Source organism: Sardina pilchardus, chromosome 19, assembly GCF_963854185.1.
Source record: "Sardina pilchardus chromosome 19, fSarPil1.1, whole genome shotgun sequence".
NCBI lineage: Eukaryota > Metazoa > Chordata > Actinopteri > Clupeiformes > Clupeidae > Sardina > Sardina pilchardus.
The window spans coordinates 7,675,720-7,691,975 of NC_085012.1; the positions used below are offsets into that span (position 1 = coordinate 7,675,720).

A 16,256-nucleotide genomic window follows, 5' to 3' on the forward strand; every position below is an offset into this window, starting at 1 on the left:
AACAGCTGCAGTACTGTAAGTGGAGAGTTGAAGTGCCCCTCAGCATGTCTATTGGCAATCTATCTGTGCAGTGTGGACCACCTCAGGCCTGCAAATCATCACACATAACATAACAACCAAACAGTAAATACCTGCAAAAATTGGCATGACAGTACAAGAGCTTTGGAGGAAAAATAAGAGAACACGCTTATAATGTCGGAGAGCAGAAATTAATTTTCAAGACTAAAAAAGAATTCAAAGACAATTAAGATTGTTTTTTTTTTTTTTCTTGGTTTTTTTTTGTGATTTTGACTTGAAGACAGATTATCATAGATATTTACATACAAACCCAAGTGGTAAAGTGAGACAAAGATAAAATGTTTTTACCCGACCCCACACATATATCTTAGATTTTTTTTTGACGGCATACAAAGGTAAAAATTTATAACACATTTACACTAGAAAAAAATCTCTGTATCCAGATGCAACAGACTTTGGTAAGTAGTTAGTTTTGTTGTTGTTGTCGTCCATGACTCCAAGGTGACCTCAGCACTTAAGTCTCCCTCATATCTCAAATGTCATCAATCTCTTGCCCTCTCACGAACACTGAACATTGCTGCAGATACAAGATAGTTTTTTTGGTTTTTCGCTAAGGTCCTTTTATATAACTGTAGTGGCTACACTGACAATATGTACTTCTGTTCTGCCATCTTTGTTGACAGTCCATTCAGATGGAACCAAAAGTAGGCTAACATCTGGGGGGGATGGGGATAAGGGAGGGGGGGAGGGGGGCATTTGTCCTTTGTTTTAGTCCCCAGAGTTCAGCTGTTTGTGGGGTGGGTTGTCCCTTTTGTGGTGAGCAGGTTTGGTGTTTTTATGGCAATTGCCCGTCCTGTTTTGGTGTGTTCAATTAGGGGTTCTCCTCCAAGGAATCTCCCAGCGGATCCATGGGCGCATCCATGGGGCCCATCTCGGGCTGCTTCAGACGCTTTATTGTGTTCTTCAGCGCCTGCCGCTTGTTGCAGAACCAGACGCGGACCACCTCGCGGTCATAGTTCAGTTTCTCAGCGATCTCCGTCATCTCCTGCCCGGACGGGTGTGTGTTTTTCTCGAAGTGGCTGTTGAGGATCTCCAGGGCCTGAGGGGTGAACGAGGTCCGCCGCTTGCGCTTTTTTGACGGCTCGCTGCCGATAAACTCGGTCAGGTTCTGCATGCCGGAGCGGTGCCGGGCCTCGGCCTCGGCCATCCAGCGCTCCAGAACGGGCTTAATCTTCTGGGCGCTTTTTGGAGTGATGTCCAACTTCTCAAACCTGGCAGGATATAAAAGGCCAGGGTTCAGTTTGCCTGTCAAACCGCTAGCTATAGTGTTCTCTTGGGCTTCCTGTGGTAGGTAAAAGTGGCCTCTCAGGATGGTGTGTCTAGGGGAGAATTGAGAGAGAAGAATCTTACTCCGGTGCCCTGCCTCAGCCAGAGCCATCCTGCCCGTCTCTGTTACCTGGTGGGGCTTCCCGGTCCAGCTGTCAAAGGGGCAGAGAGTTTCACTTTTTAATAGAGAAAAGGCGAATGAGAATTCACAATCCAGTTCACATGCTGGGAGTGATCATGACTAAATGTTTGCATAGCTGTCTAAGCAATGATTAGTTCAACCCCATCTACTGGTATGCTTTTATTGTTGTTGTTGTTCAACTGACTGATTACAATGACGTTGTTTGTTCCGCTGGTGATTTGGTCTCTCTGCCCCTTGTTTGCAGTCAAGGGCACCCCATCCTAAGCTAAGATATAATGGACCAAGAAAACAATCAAGTAGCTAACTAGTAATAATAATTCTGACTGCTGGTAGCACAGTAGAAGCAATTCAATATGCATACTTAATATAAATATTATAATGACATTACGATGTCAAAGTCACATCCATCCTTGCCAACCATCCCTAGATATACAAATTACAGAATAATTTCACCCCAAAGTCATAGCTTGTTGTTTACAAAACACAATTGCAATTTAATACAAATGTTTATTGCAAATGTTTGTCATATTATTTAAAAAATCCATAAACTGTATTTCTTTAAGTTTGAATTAAGCAATTTCTTTCTTTCTTTCTTTCTTTCTTTCTTTCTTTCTATCTTTCTCTCTTGAGACTGCTTCTTCCTTTGTATGATCTCAAATCAGTCTCTGAAAAGGTCCCATGATTTAATGAATTTATGAGGCAAGTGAGGAAGTGTCAAAAGAATGATATGATCATTGAACACAGTGGAGTGAATCTGCCTCGGTAGATAAGCAGCACCCCCTCAACATGCATTCCTGTGCATCTCAAACATGCAAACAATGTTTTACTTGCCAGCTACTGACTAAAGCACGATCACATACTGTACAGCCTAATCCAACTCTGCTGGCTTTTTGTGGTAATAAAAACTAGACGGTGGTTCTTACGACGAAAAAGTAAACATTTTTTAGTTTTGAAACATTTGAGGTGAAATTGTCCTGTAATGCATACAGCCAAATCAGTCCAGCATGCACTTAGAAATATCAAACTATCATTTATTTACACGTGCTTCCTTAATAATTCAGTGAAAGCACACACATACACACACACACAGACACAGACACACACACACACAAACACTTAGTGAATGTTTAATGCTAATACATTTTCACCTAACTCTAAACCCTAAGTCTGAATATTCTTACAGTTGAAAGCTTGACAGAGGGCTCACAGGTTGTCTAATTCGCTTTGTGTACTTTTGAGAATTACTGTAGTCTGGGCGCAGAGTGTGTTGAGGGCGATGGTGACATGCTTAGTTAAAATCACAGGTCTATTTAATTGTCAGTATTTTCAGTTAGCAAGTTCGGCAGTCTTTAGATATGTGAATTAAACAATTATATTAAAAGAACACATTTCTTTTTTAATGCATTTCTGTGGTGGGGGACTTTTTAACCACAGTGTACTTGTTTTTCAATGTACAGTAAGTTGATCAGTTCACAAACTGCCACATGCGGGAATGCTTTGTGATGTTCTCTGGCTAATTTAATTATGATCATTCATTACGGATCAATCCCAGCTTTGTGATAAGGCAGCATTTCATAAATATCCAAAACAACTTTGCACAGGTTTTGGGTAGAGCTAGTGGGTAAAAAAACAATTAAATAACCTCTGACTTTTAAGACTTACAAGACAAACTTTTCACCCTGGGAGGACTCAGGTACAGCTACCGGACTGTCCACTCCTGACTACTGACAGCATGGTGTTGTGTATAACGTGCAGGTGAGAGACAAATAGGGGTCGAGTATCTTCAGTGGGATTCTCTCTCTAGCTCTATCGGTTCCAAGTCTACTCCTTCGAGGTTCCCTCATTCTCCATCTCGAGTTCACCGGACCTGTCAAGCAGTCAGTGCCGAGAGCCTGAAGAGAAGCTGGAGTCTGGCGAGGGGAGGGAGAGGACTTGATGGGCTTGGAGCACAAGAGCTGCTCCTGTCCGGTTCCCTGCTCGTCCAGTGTGGCAAGCCAGACCCACACTGACCAGCACAGGCCTGGACACCTATGATGGAATCTAACCTGGCATGTGAAGAGAAGAGAGGCCTTCAACCTGGGGCAGAGTCTTTCTGTCGACATCCTCTCTCTCTCTCTCTCTTTCTCTCTCCCACTCTCTCTTTCACATACTCTCTCTCTCTCTCTCTATATCACTCTCTAAAGAACTCAAAGGACACGAAACACAGTCTACACTGATAGCTTGTTAAAAACAGAGAAGGGGGTGGCAGAATGGGGGGGGGGGGGGGGGTGCTACAAAGCAAATTCTGGCATCTGACGAGTGATGCTTATTTATTTATCTTTCTGCTGCTAGACGGGCGGCTCAGTCTTCCTCACTTGAGCTACTCCTGCTTGCACATGTCAGAGTGTTTCTACCGGCCAGTGTGCAGATCTCTACGGCACTAAACATGTTCTGTACACTTTTAAAACCATAAGAGAGACCAAGAGAGAAAGAGTGTGTGTGTGTGTGTGTGTGTGTGAGAGAGAGAGAAAGTGAGAGAGAGAGAGGGAGAGAAAGTGAGAGTGAGAGAGAGAGAGAGAGCTCCTCAGGGGCATGCATTACTGCCATAAGAAGTGGGTAAAGAGACAGGATGTTTCATGGCTCAATGAGAACCAAATGCACTTACTAAACGACTCTCTGTCTCTCCCCTCTGCGTGCTGGCTCACAGAACTCAGAGTATTAGAACATGCCCAGGGGGAAAAATACATACATTTAGATTCTCTCTCTCTCTCACTCTCTCTCTTGCTCTCTCACTCTCTCCTCTTTCGTTCCTCTCCAGTGTTCAGTCCTTAAGAGGAACCTCTTTTTAGCCCATGCATAAATATTTGCTAAGTGCAGCCTAAAATCGTGGACAGCACTGCACATTCAGGACTCCTGGAGGACTCAGGGAATTCTCGATGCACATTCTTCCTTTGGTCGGGCTATTCTTTAATGAAACTAAAGAGGCATTCTCATTATTGCATTAAGGTCACAAATGAATAGAAAGAGAGGGAGGGAGGGAAAGAGAGAGCGGCGTAGAACGAGGGAACAGAATGCATGAAGAAGGTTAAGGGGAGAAATGAGGGGGGGGGGGGGGGGGCGCGTTACTCGAGGATGCGGAGTTCGGCGCTTTGATGGCTGGGGAAAAAAAAGCCTGATGTGATTAAATATATATACGAGGGATCTTAAGCAGCCACTTTCTGCTTAATTTGTTGTGCAAATTATACGCGGCAGACTCCCGTCACGAGGCCTGAATCATTAATGAGGGAGCCAGTGTTTTAGTGTGGATTAATGTTGTAAATTCACACAAGGATTAAACGCGACTAAACGACTCGCACCCCCCCAAAATTACACGAGCGATGACAACTTCACGGGCACAGGCGCCCAACTCATGCATGCTAAGCAGGAACGGCTGAGAAATGAGACCAGCCAAGGCAGCTCCACAGTTGTCAAACATGGAGAACAAGTACTCCACTCCATATGTCAACGTGAATTCTTTCTTGTAGATAAGATATGCACAGCTCTATTGCTGTATAGAGAGTATGTGTTTGCCTGCACAATAAAAATGTCAAATTTTCCAACTCCACTTGTAACGTGCTTACATATATTACACACATTCTTAATAGAAAAAAGCTTTGTGACTGTTTGAAACATCTGACTTTCATGCATCAGTGTGTTGCCTTCTTTGAAGACATGAACACACACTGCATTAACTTTCAACTCTCAACAGTAAGCAATCCTCTTGAGTTAAGCCTGCGACTCCAATAGGGACCACAGACACAGCCCCGACGCTCGGACGTCTGATAACGTCTCATAACGTCTGATAATGTCACATAACGTATGACAACGTCTCATGACGCCTGGCCAGTCGATGAGCGATGTGTAGCTCGAATCAGTGTGGCACAGCTTCGCCAACATCGATGGACCTCTGTCGACTAGTTCACGGCCAATTCAACATGTTGAATGGATGAAGGACGGGATCTAATAAAACAATTTCACCCTTTTTCTCCTCAGCCTCTTTCTTCTGGAATTGAATTGGACTGACAATAACAGTATTATTTGCAGTATCAACTTGTTATCAAACAAATACTTGATATCACGACTTAGTCAGTCTTTAGTGTGCATGCATAGTGTATAAATCGTAAGTCAAACTGCTTTGTTCGTGTTTTGTTTATCTGAACCCCTGTATCTGCCGATGGCCGCTGGCCACAGAAATGTAGCCAATGAACTAATTACAGTCTTTGCTGTATGCATAGTGCAACTGTTTTGCGGCCAAACAGAAAACAGAAGGCGACCCAACAGGAGGACTCAACAGACAGTGGTGCGTCGCAGCATGTGCATTCGCTTTAAGAGCCCTCTGTCTGATGGCTTTGACGACATCCCTTTGTGATTGCCAAGACGAGCCAATAAAGCTTTTACAAAGTGAGCAATGAGATCAGACAAGATGGAGACATCTGTCACTGTCGGTTTCACTGAGCAAAGACTACAACCCCCAGAGCTCTGCTGTTCGGAGGCAGCGGCGCACTCCTCTCTCTCCCCTAAACTTTCATGTCTATGTTGATGTTAACCCAAGGAAAGCATGTGAAGTCTGCCTTTAAAGTTAAAAAAGAGAAAGGACTACAGAGGCAAACTGTCATGTTCAATGTCATACAAATGAACAAATGGAAAGAAGGCTCTCCTTTGTGGCACAGATAAAATGCAAGGGGAGGGGAGGGGAGGGGGGGAGTTGTGTGAGCACATCACCTGTTTATTTTAGAAGCTAATGGCTTTTAATGTATGTTATAAATATTTGAATTATGCATGCCGGTAAATATTTGATGACGGATTTTGAAGACTTTCAAACATTAGCTTGAAGGGACCTGCCTCATAAGGCATTCCTGTCCCCCTCCCCCCTCGTGGCGGCTGCGTGCGGGCTCAGGTTTTATCGGCGGTTTGATGTTGATGTGATGAAATTTTTAGAGTGTGGCGCCCGTGCATCACATAAACAGGGAAGGTCATCAGAGCAGCGGAGACGAAGAGTTCTCTGGGACTCTCTCCAGGAGAGTGGCATTAGAATTAAAGCATCAGCTGTCTGAGGGGACAGGGGGCCTGTTATGGTTCTCTGGTAGGTGTCCAAGATGGGCCTGATTTTATTTATGTGGCCTTTGTTTTTTTTTGGGGGGGTGGGGGGGGGGGGGTGTTGCAGCCTGGTAGACCTAGCCAGTTAGTATATCTACAGGCATGTCTGTCACTTAGAATTTTTTTGATCATTTTCTACCGGCATCTCAGTCAGGGAGAGATTCTGTGACCTTATCCCACACCCCACTCTCCCCCCAATTCCCCCCATGCAAATGCTATCTGATGGAATAAATAGCCTCGCCACATTTCAACTGAGTATTTTCATTTCTAAAAAAAATGTTTTCTGCTGAATGTCCCTGTTAAGCATGAGGCCTTTCCCCACCTGATTTAGTAATGGTGACCTGAGTGATTCTGCACGCTTGAGGGGAGCTGAAAATGTGTCTAATGTATTGAGTGAAAGCTGGGGACGTTCGAGGTGAAAGCTTGACAGGGAAAAAAACCGAACAGTGTGTTTTCACATGCCAAAATGATGTACCTGAATATTTCATCTAATCCCGGTGCATTATGCGGCAGTTTACCGCTAAATGCACGTCGTTACAGCATCGTGGAACACGACATTTTTATTAAAAGTCTACTCCTGTCAAGTTCCCTCCAGCTCACTGCAGTGGACCTAAGTAATTATTAAATGCTTTAAGTGCTTCTTGTAATACTCTGGCTAATGTATTTTGCATAAGTAACCGAATCGTCTTGAATAACGATGAGAGGATCGGCAGGAGACGACGCAGCGATCCTATCCGTAACAAAATGTGATGTCTCTGAGCGGAAATATATTATTCATCACTCTTAAACACCTTAATTATCTATGTTGAAATATGGATGTCGTTTATGGATATGAGACATTCAAGAGCACTTATGAGAGAGAGAGCGCATATTGTCATGCTTGCTACTGTCTTCTCTTCCTGCGGAGAGTACAACGAGGGAGTGAACTTTGGCCAGCAGTCTATCATTTCGCCTCATTTTGTCACCATGGCTTTAATTTGTGTGACCAACTCGAGCTGCGGGAGCAGGATAACATCTAATTATTTCTGAAATTAGTTTGATTGCAGCTTCCGAGGTGACGATGAGACATTTAAAACCTACTTAGCTGAGTCACTCGGCTCCACACACTAGTGTTATTTTCACAATCTAGGGTAACCTACAGTCTTATAAAACTCCTACACTACAGGCTTGCCACTATAGCAGTTTCTACTTCATCTTTGTATTCGAAAGGCTAATTGTATATTGTAGGCTAATTGTCTTGTCACCATCAGCCTTCCAATCATACACCTACAAACCTGTTCTTACAACACAAATCTACTGCAGAGCCCTCTTCAAACTCAGCTTCCATCATTTGTTCTCATTCTATCACTGTCCACTACTCTCATCCATCCCTGTTTTTTTTTTGGTTTTTTTATCCCCCCAGAAACCCAATGTCATTTGAGTTTCACAGGCTGGGTTAGGGCAGCAGTTAGACCTCCGTACCTGCAGATGGCAGACTGACTGTAGGCAGGTCCCTCTGTGGCGCTGAGGGCCTGGCCCACCTGAGTTTGTGTCAGCCCAAGAGACAAGCGGCGGATCTTGAACGCTTTGGCAAATTCACGGATCTCCTCCAGGTTGACGCCGTCCACCTCGCTGGGAGCAGTCTGGGGGTCTGGAGACAACAGGAAAGAAAAAAAAAAAAAATTAATCATCTTCTCTCCATCTGCCCTCCAAAAATACTGGGACTCCTTTAAAGAGACCCTATGCAACTTTCTGCAGGAGACGATCACTCTTTGTTTACATCTGGAAGTCTGAGACGAAGAACCACGCTTGCAATTTATATATTTAAATATAGCCTATACATGTATAAATATACACGCTAAAGCTGTCGGGGAAGCTCTGCAGAGAAAATGCAAGCATAAAACGAGCATAAAACGAACGAAACCGAAACCAGAGATGAAATCGCCAATCCTGCATAGTTCCTCTTTAAGAATTGCAATGACCATATTTCTATTCATGAGACTAGATTTCAGTTGAAACGTTTTGCACTAAAAAAAAATCATGATATAAAATATCAAATAGCAATTTGCAAATCATTGTACCTGCAATTGATTAAGCTTTGTTTGCATCTTGTTTACTTGCTATGGCCATTGCTGTCATTAGACATTATGCATCTCTAATTAATATGATCACAGCCATAGAACAGGACTGTTTGCTGAACAGGGTCATCATTTCATCTGAACTCTGTCCAAACTATTTGCTACATCAATGTGATTTCCTTTCACATTATTGTGACTTAGAGCAAACACAACAAATTGGAAATTACATCCTGCGGCTCCTCACATAATGGAGCTATAGAGTGCTAACAGAGGGGGGGGGGGGGGGGGGGATAAAAGCAGAGAAGGTGTGTGAAGAAAGAATTTCTCAGAGGGCTTTAAAGAAAGCCTCTTGCATCAAATATATATTAAACATTCCTGAGAGGACACAGATGAATGTTTGCCATCCGAGTCCTCTCTCTTTATGTCGGAAGGAAAAAAAAAAACAGAGGAAGGTCAGAAAACATTTTTGTGCCACAAATGCGATTCACATCAATGGCCATGCTTGTTTGTAAAAGCCTCGCTTCAACCGCTAAACTGTTTCGCAGCCTCCAGCCCACTGGACTCCTTTTAAATAGCCCCATTCGGAAGTCTCTCCCAGCTAATAAAATGTGATTTTGCACTGTACATCAATGTCAGGGAGCATGGCAGCCTGCTTACTAAGGTAAAGTTTGGCGTAGGCGCCTTTGAATAATTCATGTGGGTCATTATCGATGAATTATTAAAGAAATCCTCCGGGCGTATTTAAGGTAAAATCTATTGAACCGGCATCTTGTCGCTCCCCATCAGCCACGGCGATCCTCAAACGCGGAGTCTCTCCCAAATCACCTCTAATGTTGTCTGGAGAAGAGGAGCTTCTCGCTGCAGCTGAGAATCAGAGGACAGTGCAACCCAGTTGAGGACCTATGAGCACGGACCACTGCTAGTGGTAAAAGGAAAACACAGATCTCTGTTTCTCGAGTTTATCGACTACTGTCGCTACAAACTCTGGGGGCATAATCATAATCATGCTTTAAGGAACAACAGAAGCATCTCTGGCCCATAATATTAATAATGAGGAATTGTTTGATCCCCAAAGTTCATATTAAAAGTTGACTCGTTGTCGTTGCTGTCAGTAACTGAGGTTAATGAGTATGTAGACTAATTACTCAAGACCTATTAAGAGTATACATGTTTTCTCTCTCTGCCTGTAAAATATATCTTTAGAAATTATATACAGTACCGGTATACTATTTCAATCATTATGTCCATGATTCCTTGAACTAGAGTGGCTCTGAGCTTGCTACATTCACGACGCACAAAAAACATTTTAGAAAACTAGTCTATTTTTTTTTTTTCAGTACGAGCCGATATCACATGTGGTGTAGCTACTTCTGTTGATTATAGTGGAAGCTAATTGCAGCAGACACAACGCAAACGGAATGCTTCAGTTACGCTTCTGATGTAGCTTCTCTGTTAGGCTGAAAGACATACACATAGAGACGCACACAAACACACACAGACACAGACACACACACACACACACACACACACACACACACACACACACACACACACACACACACATACACACACACACACAAATAACAAGACCAACAACGACAACAAAACACAACAATAGCAAAATGGTCCATTGGTTCTGTCCACAACAGGTTGATCAATGGCAGCCTCCTTTTTATTGAATTCAAAACTCCATCACTGATGCCTTTGAAATGAGTTCAGGGCGACTGCCTGAGACAAATGAGAATTTATCTAACTGAAACACTTTTAAAGGCAGTGGCAGTGCACGGACAGAGGCCCGCTGAATGATTTATACACGCTTGCTGGAACGGCTCGATCATTTCCCGTCACAAGTCTGATGTTTAGGGAGTGAGGCCAGGCCTAATAGTGTTTCTCCACTACAGCATATACCGCAAGAGTGTATGAATAGGGCGGCAATGACGAGGGCACGACATATCAGACTAGTCAGGTGGACTAAAAACTTTGGTCTGGGGGATGAAAACATATAGTTTTAAACATCCACCAATAACACAAGAGCCAAGGGCAGCCAGACCTATGCTGTAGGAGAGCACTGTTGGATTTACAGTTACCGTCATTTCCAACTATTAGCCGCAGCTTATACATTGATTTTGAAAAAAAAATGTGACCTATGAGGTTAATATATGGGGGCAGTTAATATGGTTTTAATATGTTTTTTTTTCTTTTAACTGGCATAAAACACTGTCCTGCAGCTTATACACAATGCGGCTAACACACAGGAAATTACTACGGTACATAGCCGTCTTTTGTACATACATAGATACACATACATAGCCCCACTATTTATTACGCTATTTATTCCTTGAGGTGCAAAAGTCCGGCTTCAGAAGGTAAAAGTCCTGCCACACATTTACTCCAACCATTCACTAAACCAGCTGAAGCTAACTAGTACTGTACAACTCAACCAGATAATTAGTCAAATCACTTGTGTTGTGTTAAAGGGACACTTCACCGATTAGCATTAAGCTTTGTATCTTTAGAAAACCAGTCATGTTTTTGAATGGTCGTGCATCATTCCCTGAGTTTGCCTGGAGATGGGAGAAATACGGATTTCAATGTTGGACTTCCTGCTTTCAATGATGTAAAAATCATCATTTTAACGACACTCTAGTAGTCTCTAAATTATGGACTGAGCATAAGATAAGCTGCTCTTGGCTACAGATCAGCGCTCGCGCGTGTTTTGTTGTTTGTTGTTGAGCTCCACGCTGTGAGCCTGGACTCTCTCTGGATGAGAGGGGGGTCGGCAGGGGGGTCGGCAGGGGGGTCGGCAGGGGGGTCGGCAGGGGGGTCGGCAGGGGCTCCGTCCTGCGCCGCTCTGCCCCCACTGGGGCTCGGAGGCTCGAGCGAGTCTGGGAAAAAACCTCCGCGACACCTGGGGGGGAGAGGATGCCTCCGTGGAATCTCCCTGCGTGTGCGGAGCGAGAGTGGGAGCGCGGGAGCGGGAGTGCCTAGTGCGTGCCTGCCTGCCTGCTGCTGCTGCTGCTGCACATGTGTGAGGGAATGCGCAGGCATGTGTGTAGACGCCTGTGAAAAATGTGAGTATGTACCTGCTTGAACACATACATTTGTGTGTGTTTTTTTTGTGCTATGTGTGAGTGTGTCTGTGCATGTGTGTATGTGTGTGTGTGTGTGTGTGTGTGTGTGTAGGTGTGTAGTGTTGCCATGGTTACTCACTGCTGACCAGCTGTCCCACGCTGAGGGCGGAGGAGGAGGAGGAGGTGGAGGAGGAAGAGGAGGCCTGGCGAAGCGGGCTCTGGCTGTGGGGGAGGCGCAGCAGGTTGGCCTGGCTGGACGGGGGCCCCGATGGAGCGGGCTGGGCCTGAGGCAGCTGGGAGGGGGGTTCACACACACACACACACACACACACACACACAAACATCGAGATAGAGAGAGAGAAACACTGTTAAGTACAACTGCTGCAGTCACTGCTGGCAATGGTACAGTGTAGTATTTCCAAAAGGGAGTCCATTGTTACAGTGTCAGTAACATCAAATGGTAAAAATCGAGCGCAACTAATGAAAACAATAACTGAATAATGCCAGTGCAGACGAATGCCAGCGTTTTCAAAGCCAGTTAGTGTGGAAGACTTTAACATTTGTGAGTCGAATGATCCTGGCATGTGTCTCGGCAGTTCTTTACCCCCCCCCCTACGCTCCCACCCCCCACAGATTGTGTGCAATCAACCAATCGGAGAAAAGAAAGGAAGCAAAAGCATGGCTGGCTCCCCTCCTCCTCCTCCTCCTCCTCCTCACCAACCCGCAGTGGCGAGGCCAAGTCATTAGAGTCCACACTTGGCAACTGTCTCGTTTTGCTCTTCAGTCACACGCTCTAAAATGCTATACTTAAATAATAATAAGAAAAAAAAAACATGTGACACCCCCCCCCCCCCCCCCTGCTCCCCCCTGCCCCCTCCTGTCTCTCCTGCAGTGCCAAGAAGACATCTGCAAAACAACTGCTCCTACAACATTATTCATCATTAAGCGCAAAAGGGGCCGAGGCGTTGCCATGTTTCATGCGCCGATGACTTCGTCTTACAAGATCAAGTCGAGAGTGTTACGTCTAGGCTCGGCGAGAAGAAAAAAAAGGGAAGAAAAGAAGAGAGAAAGAGATGTCGGCACCGCCTCTTAAAAATTGAAGGTAGGCCCTCGTCTCAGTTCAATTTGCTATATATTATATCCCTTTCACTGTGCGAAGACGTGTTTGTTTGAGGGTGTGTGCATGTGTGTTTGTTTGTTTGTTTGTTTGGATATATGTATTCAGTGAGCACTAGTGAGACAGAGAGACGAAGGGGGGAGAGGAGAGTGTGTGTATGCGAGAGTGTGTGAATGCATGTGTGTGTGTGTGTGTGTGTGTGTGTGTGTGCGCGTGCATGTGTGTATGTTTGTGTGTGTGTGCGTGCTTATTTGGCATCGTGCGTCAGAAGTGTTGCCAACTCCCTGTCAGAGCTGTCGGCAGGTCTCTGAGCATTATCTAGCTTCACTGGATCCCTTCAAGACGGCTGCGCCCCGTACTGACAGCCCAAAATTACCGCCCAGGCAAAACACTCTGTCGTCCCGGCCGAGCGGCGCGGATGCCGGCTGAAACAAAATCATAAACATCACTCCGAGGCATTAATTCGCTCACGTGTGCAATCAGGTGTTCCCTCGCGGGCAGGCGTTTACGCTCCTGAAATGGAATCGTGTCCACCTCAAGCTGATTTTCCGTTGATGGTGGCTTGTGTAACAGTCCGCCACACACTCACACACACTTTCACATCTATTTATGTTAGTTCTGATTGAATGTCTCACTCTCTAAAGCAACCTACGACACGGGAGGTGGGGGCACGAGGCGCAGTGAGCACGGCAGAACATTAAATGGATTCCGTCAAAATAGTTATTATCTCTCATGTTACACACACAAATGCGGGGGGTGAGGGGTGGAGAGGAAGGGGGGGGGGGGTCGTTTCTGTGTTTGCCTCTGGGGCAACAACCGTGAAGTGCAAATCGAGGCAGAATTTTCAAACATTCAATCACATCACTTGACACAATTTTTTGGTCAACTCTTAGACAATGCTCACATAAAGCGGTTGAGGAGATCGAGATGTCGGTTTGTGTGTATTGGTCAGGGAGAGGAGGAGGGCAGAGGGGAAAGGAGGGAGGGAGGGAGGGAGGGAGAGGAGGGGGAGAAAGAATGAAATGAAAGAGATGGAGAGAGGATGAGAAGGGAGTGAAGAGAGATTAAATCAAGTGTGAGAGAATAGAGGGAGAGAAAACGAGAGAAAGAGAGAGAGAAAGAAAAGAGTGAGCAAGGTGAAGAGAGAGAGAGAAGAGAGAGAGAAAGAGAGAGAAAGAGATAGCAAGGTGAAGAAAGAGAGAGAAAGAGAGAAAGAGAAATAATGAAATAGAGAGAGAGAGCACGGAGCATTTCATGGAGAAATGAGGAGCGTTGTTTTTGTTTCAGCTCTGCGGGGGCTCCTCACTGCTTGGCTGAGAGCATGAGGGCTTTTCTGACAGGTGCCTCATGATCACACACACACACACACACACACACACACACACACACACACACACACACACTCTCTCTCTCTTTCTCTCTCTCTCTCTCTCTCTCACACACACACACACACACTCTTTCTCTTTCTTTCTCTCTCTCACACACATATATCCTCTCTCCCTTTCTTTCACACGCTCACACACACACACTCAGACATACACACATACAGTGTAGAAACTTAGAATGTGGAGAAAACACGCACATTTGCACTAGAGGTGCACTAGGACAAACACACTTTGTCTAGTATACACTCACACAGTTTAAGCATGTACTGTAGACGTGTGTGTGAACACACACACACACACACACACACACACTGAACTAAGCATGCACTGCTTATTACCAAGTGCAGAGCAACGTGCTGGCTCTTTGTATTGTATTCTGTTGTCAGACTTCTTCAGCAGCGTCTGTAGCTGTAGTCTTAACTGGCCATGTCAAGAGAGTAAATCTGAGAGGTTTTATTGAGAGCAGCCGCTGTGAAGGCCTGGAAGCGATGATATCTTACATTTGTGGCTTCTGTGTTTTTGAAAGTAAAAGAGGGGGGGAGGAAAAAAAATCCTTTTCAAGTGGTTCACAGGCTCTAAAAGATGAGAGGGAGTCAGAAACTTTGTTCGTGAAAATGCAGGCTTGACTACTTCAGCGGGAGTTCGTTTTCACCCGAATAAATGAGATGCCAACTCGGTGAAAGTTTGTGTGTGTGTGTGTGTGTGCGCGCATGTGCGGGTGTTTGTGTATGTGTGCATAAAGTGATTATGCCATGACAAACAGCAGAGCACAGCAAAGACTCTTGTCTTTATCTGTTGTGGTATATTTGTGTGTTTGGGTTTGTGTGCATTTGGGAGTGTCTGTGTGTGTATGTGTGTGTGTGTGTGTGTGTGTGTGTGTGTGTGTGTGTGTGTCTGCATGTGTGCATGTACCCTGTTGGTCTCAACACCACTCACCTGCTGTCCGGGCTTGATTGGCGACAGCGTGATTCCCTGGGTGTTGATGACTGGCAGGATCTGGTTGCCGATCACCGTGGCAATGATCTGGCCTTGGGCATTGGTCAGCAGCTGCGGCGTGATTGGCTGGACCTGCAGGGCAGGATTCCCTCCCCCTGATTGGCTCCCAGGTCCCGCCGAGTTAGGCATCAAAGGAATTGTTCCAATTATCTGCAGACAGAAAGAGGGCGAAAAACCAAAGAATAAGTCAGATTTGTGTCCAAGTTATTATTTTCCACACTAACAGGCAAGAGACACACAAAAATGGAGGATACTGGCGAAAGATCGTAAATGGTCTTTATAGACTGTTTAACTGGTCTGGATAAAGCAAATGAAAGTGCTTCTCTAAAAGACAGGAATGGTTTTCTAACAAAAAAATATCTCAAAAAGTCTCACTGTATGTGCAAAAGAGAAAAAAGGGCTATTTCCTGTTCTTCTGGCAGGGCTTAAAGCTGAAAAATGTGCCTGAAGTTATCACTATTACACGTCATCGTCCACTGTCAAATCTAAAACTGCGCAGCCCAGGCCTAAATTCCGGTACAGTGACTGAGAACTTTTGTCTGAGAAGTTTGTTACCAGCGTGCAGATTCCGTGCCAAAAGAGCATGAAAAGAAACTCTACACAATACACATGGGAACATACAGTACAGTACATCTGTATGTGAGAAAGAAACGTCACGGATCAGAGTGCTACTAGGAGACTCATATCAGTATTTGCTCTAAACTGAATTTCCTTTTAAAAACATTCAGTTTAAATCGCTGTGACGTCAATCGACAATCATTTGTGTTTGTGCTTGTGCCAGTATGCCTGTTTGTATTTTTACACATACTCTATGTAATGTATGTAGTGTGTGTGTTTTTAATCTATATGTTGAGTCTTTAAATACAATTGTACAAACATATATGAAGAGTTTGGTTCCAAAACGCTATATATCTCCATTTTTAAAAACATTAATAAATCATGTTATTTAATTGTGTATTTCAGGAAATGCAAATACAATTGCAGTTTAGCTGTTTTGATTGAGTAAAGATAAATCAAATAACAATAACC

At 44.5% G+C, this 16,256-nt stretch overlaps 1 protein-coding gene across 1 annotated transcript in view; it reads right to left on the bottom strand.

Annotated features, from left to right (window-relative positions):
- Positions 1-889: 889 nt before the first annotated feature.
- pou6f2 (POU class 6 homeobox 2) overlaps positions 890-16,256 on the bottom strand; it is a 97,452-nt gene continuing 82,085 nt past the window's right edge. The window contains exons 10-14 of the mRNA XM_062521895.1: positions 15,168-15,377; positions 11,865-12,013; positions 11,242-11,264; positions 8,063-8,231; positions 890-1,397 (exon numbers count right to left, since the gene is read on the bottom strand). Of these exons, the coding sequence (XP_062377879.1) occupies positions 890-1,397; positions 8,063-8,231; positions 11,242-11,264; positions 11,865-12,013; positions 15,168-15,377 (1,059 nt within the window). The remainder of the gene's footprint in view (positions 1,398-8,062; positions 8,232-11,241; positions 11,265-11,864; positions 12,014-15,167; positions 15,378-16,256) is intronic.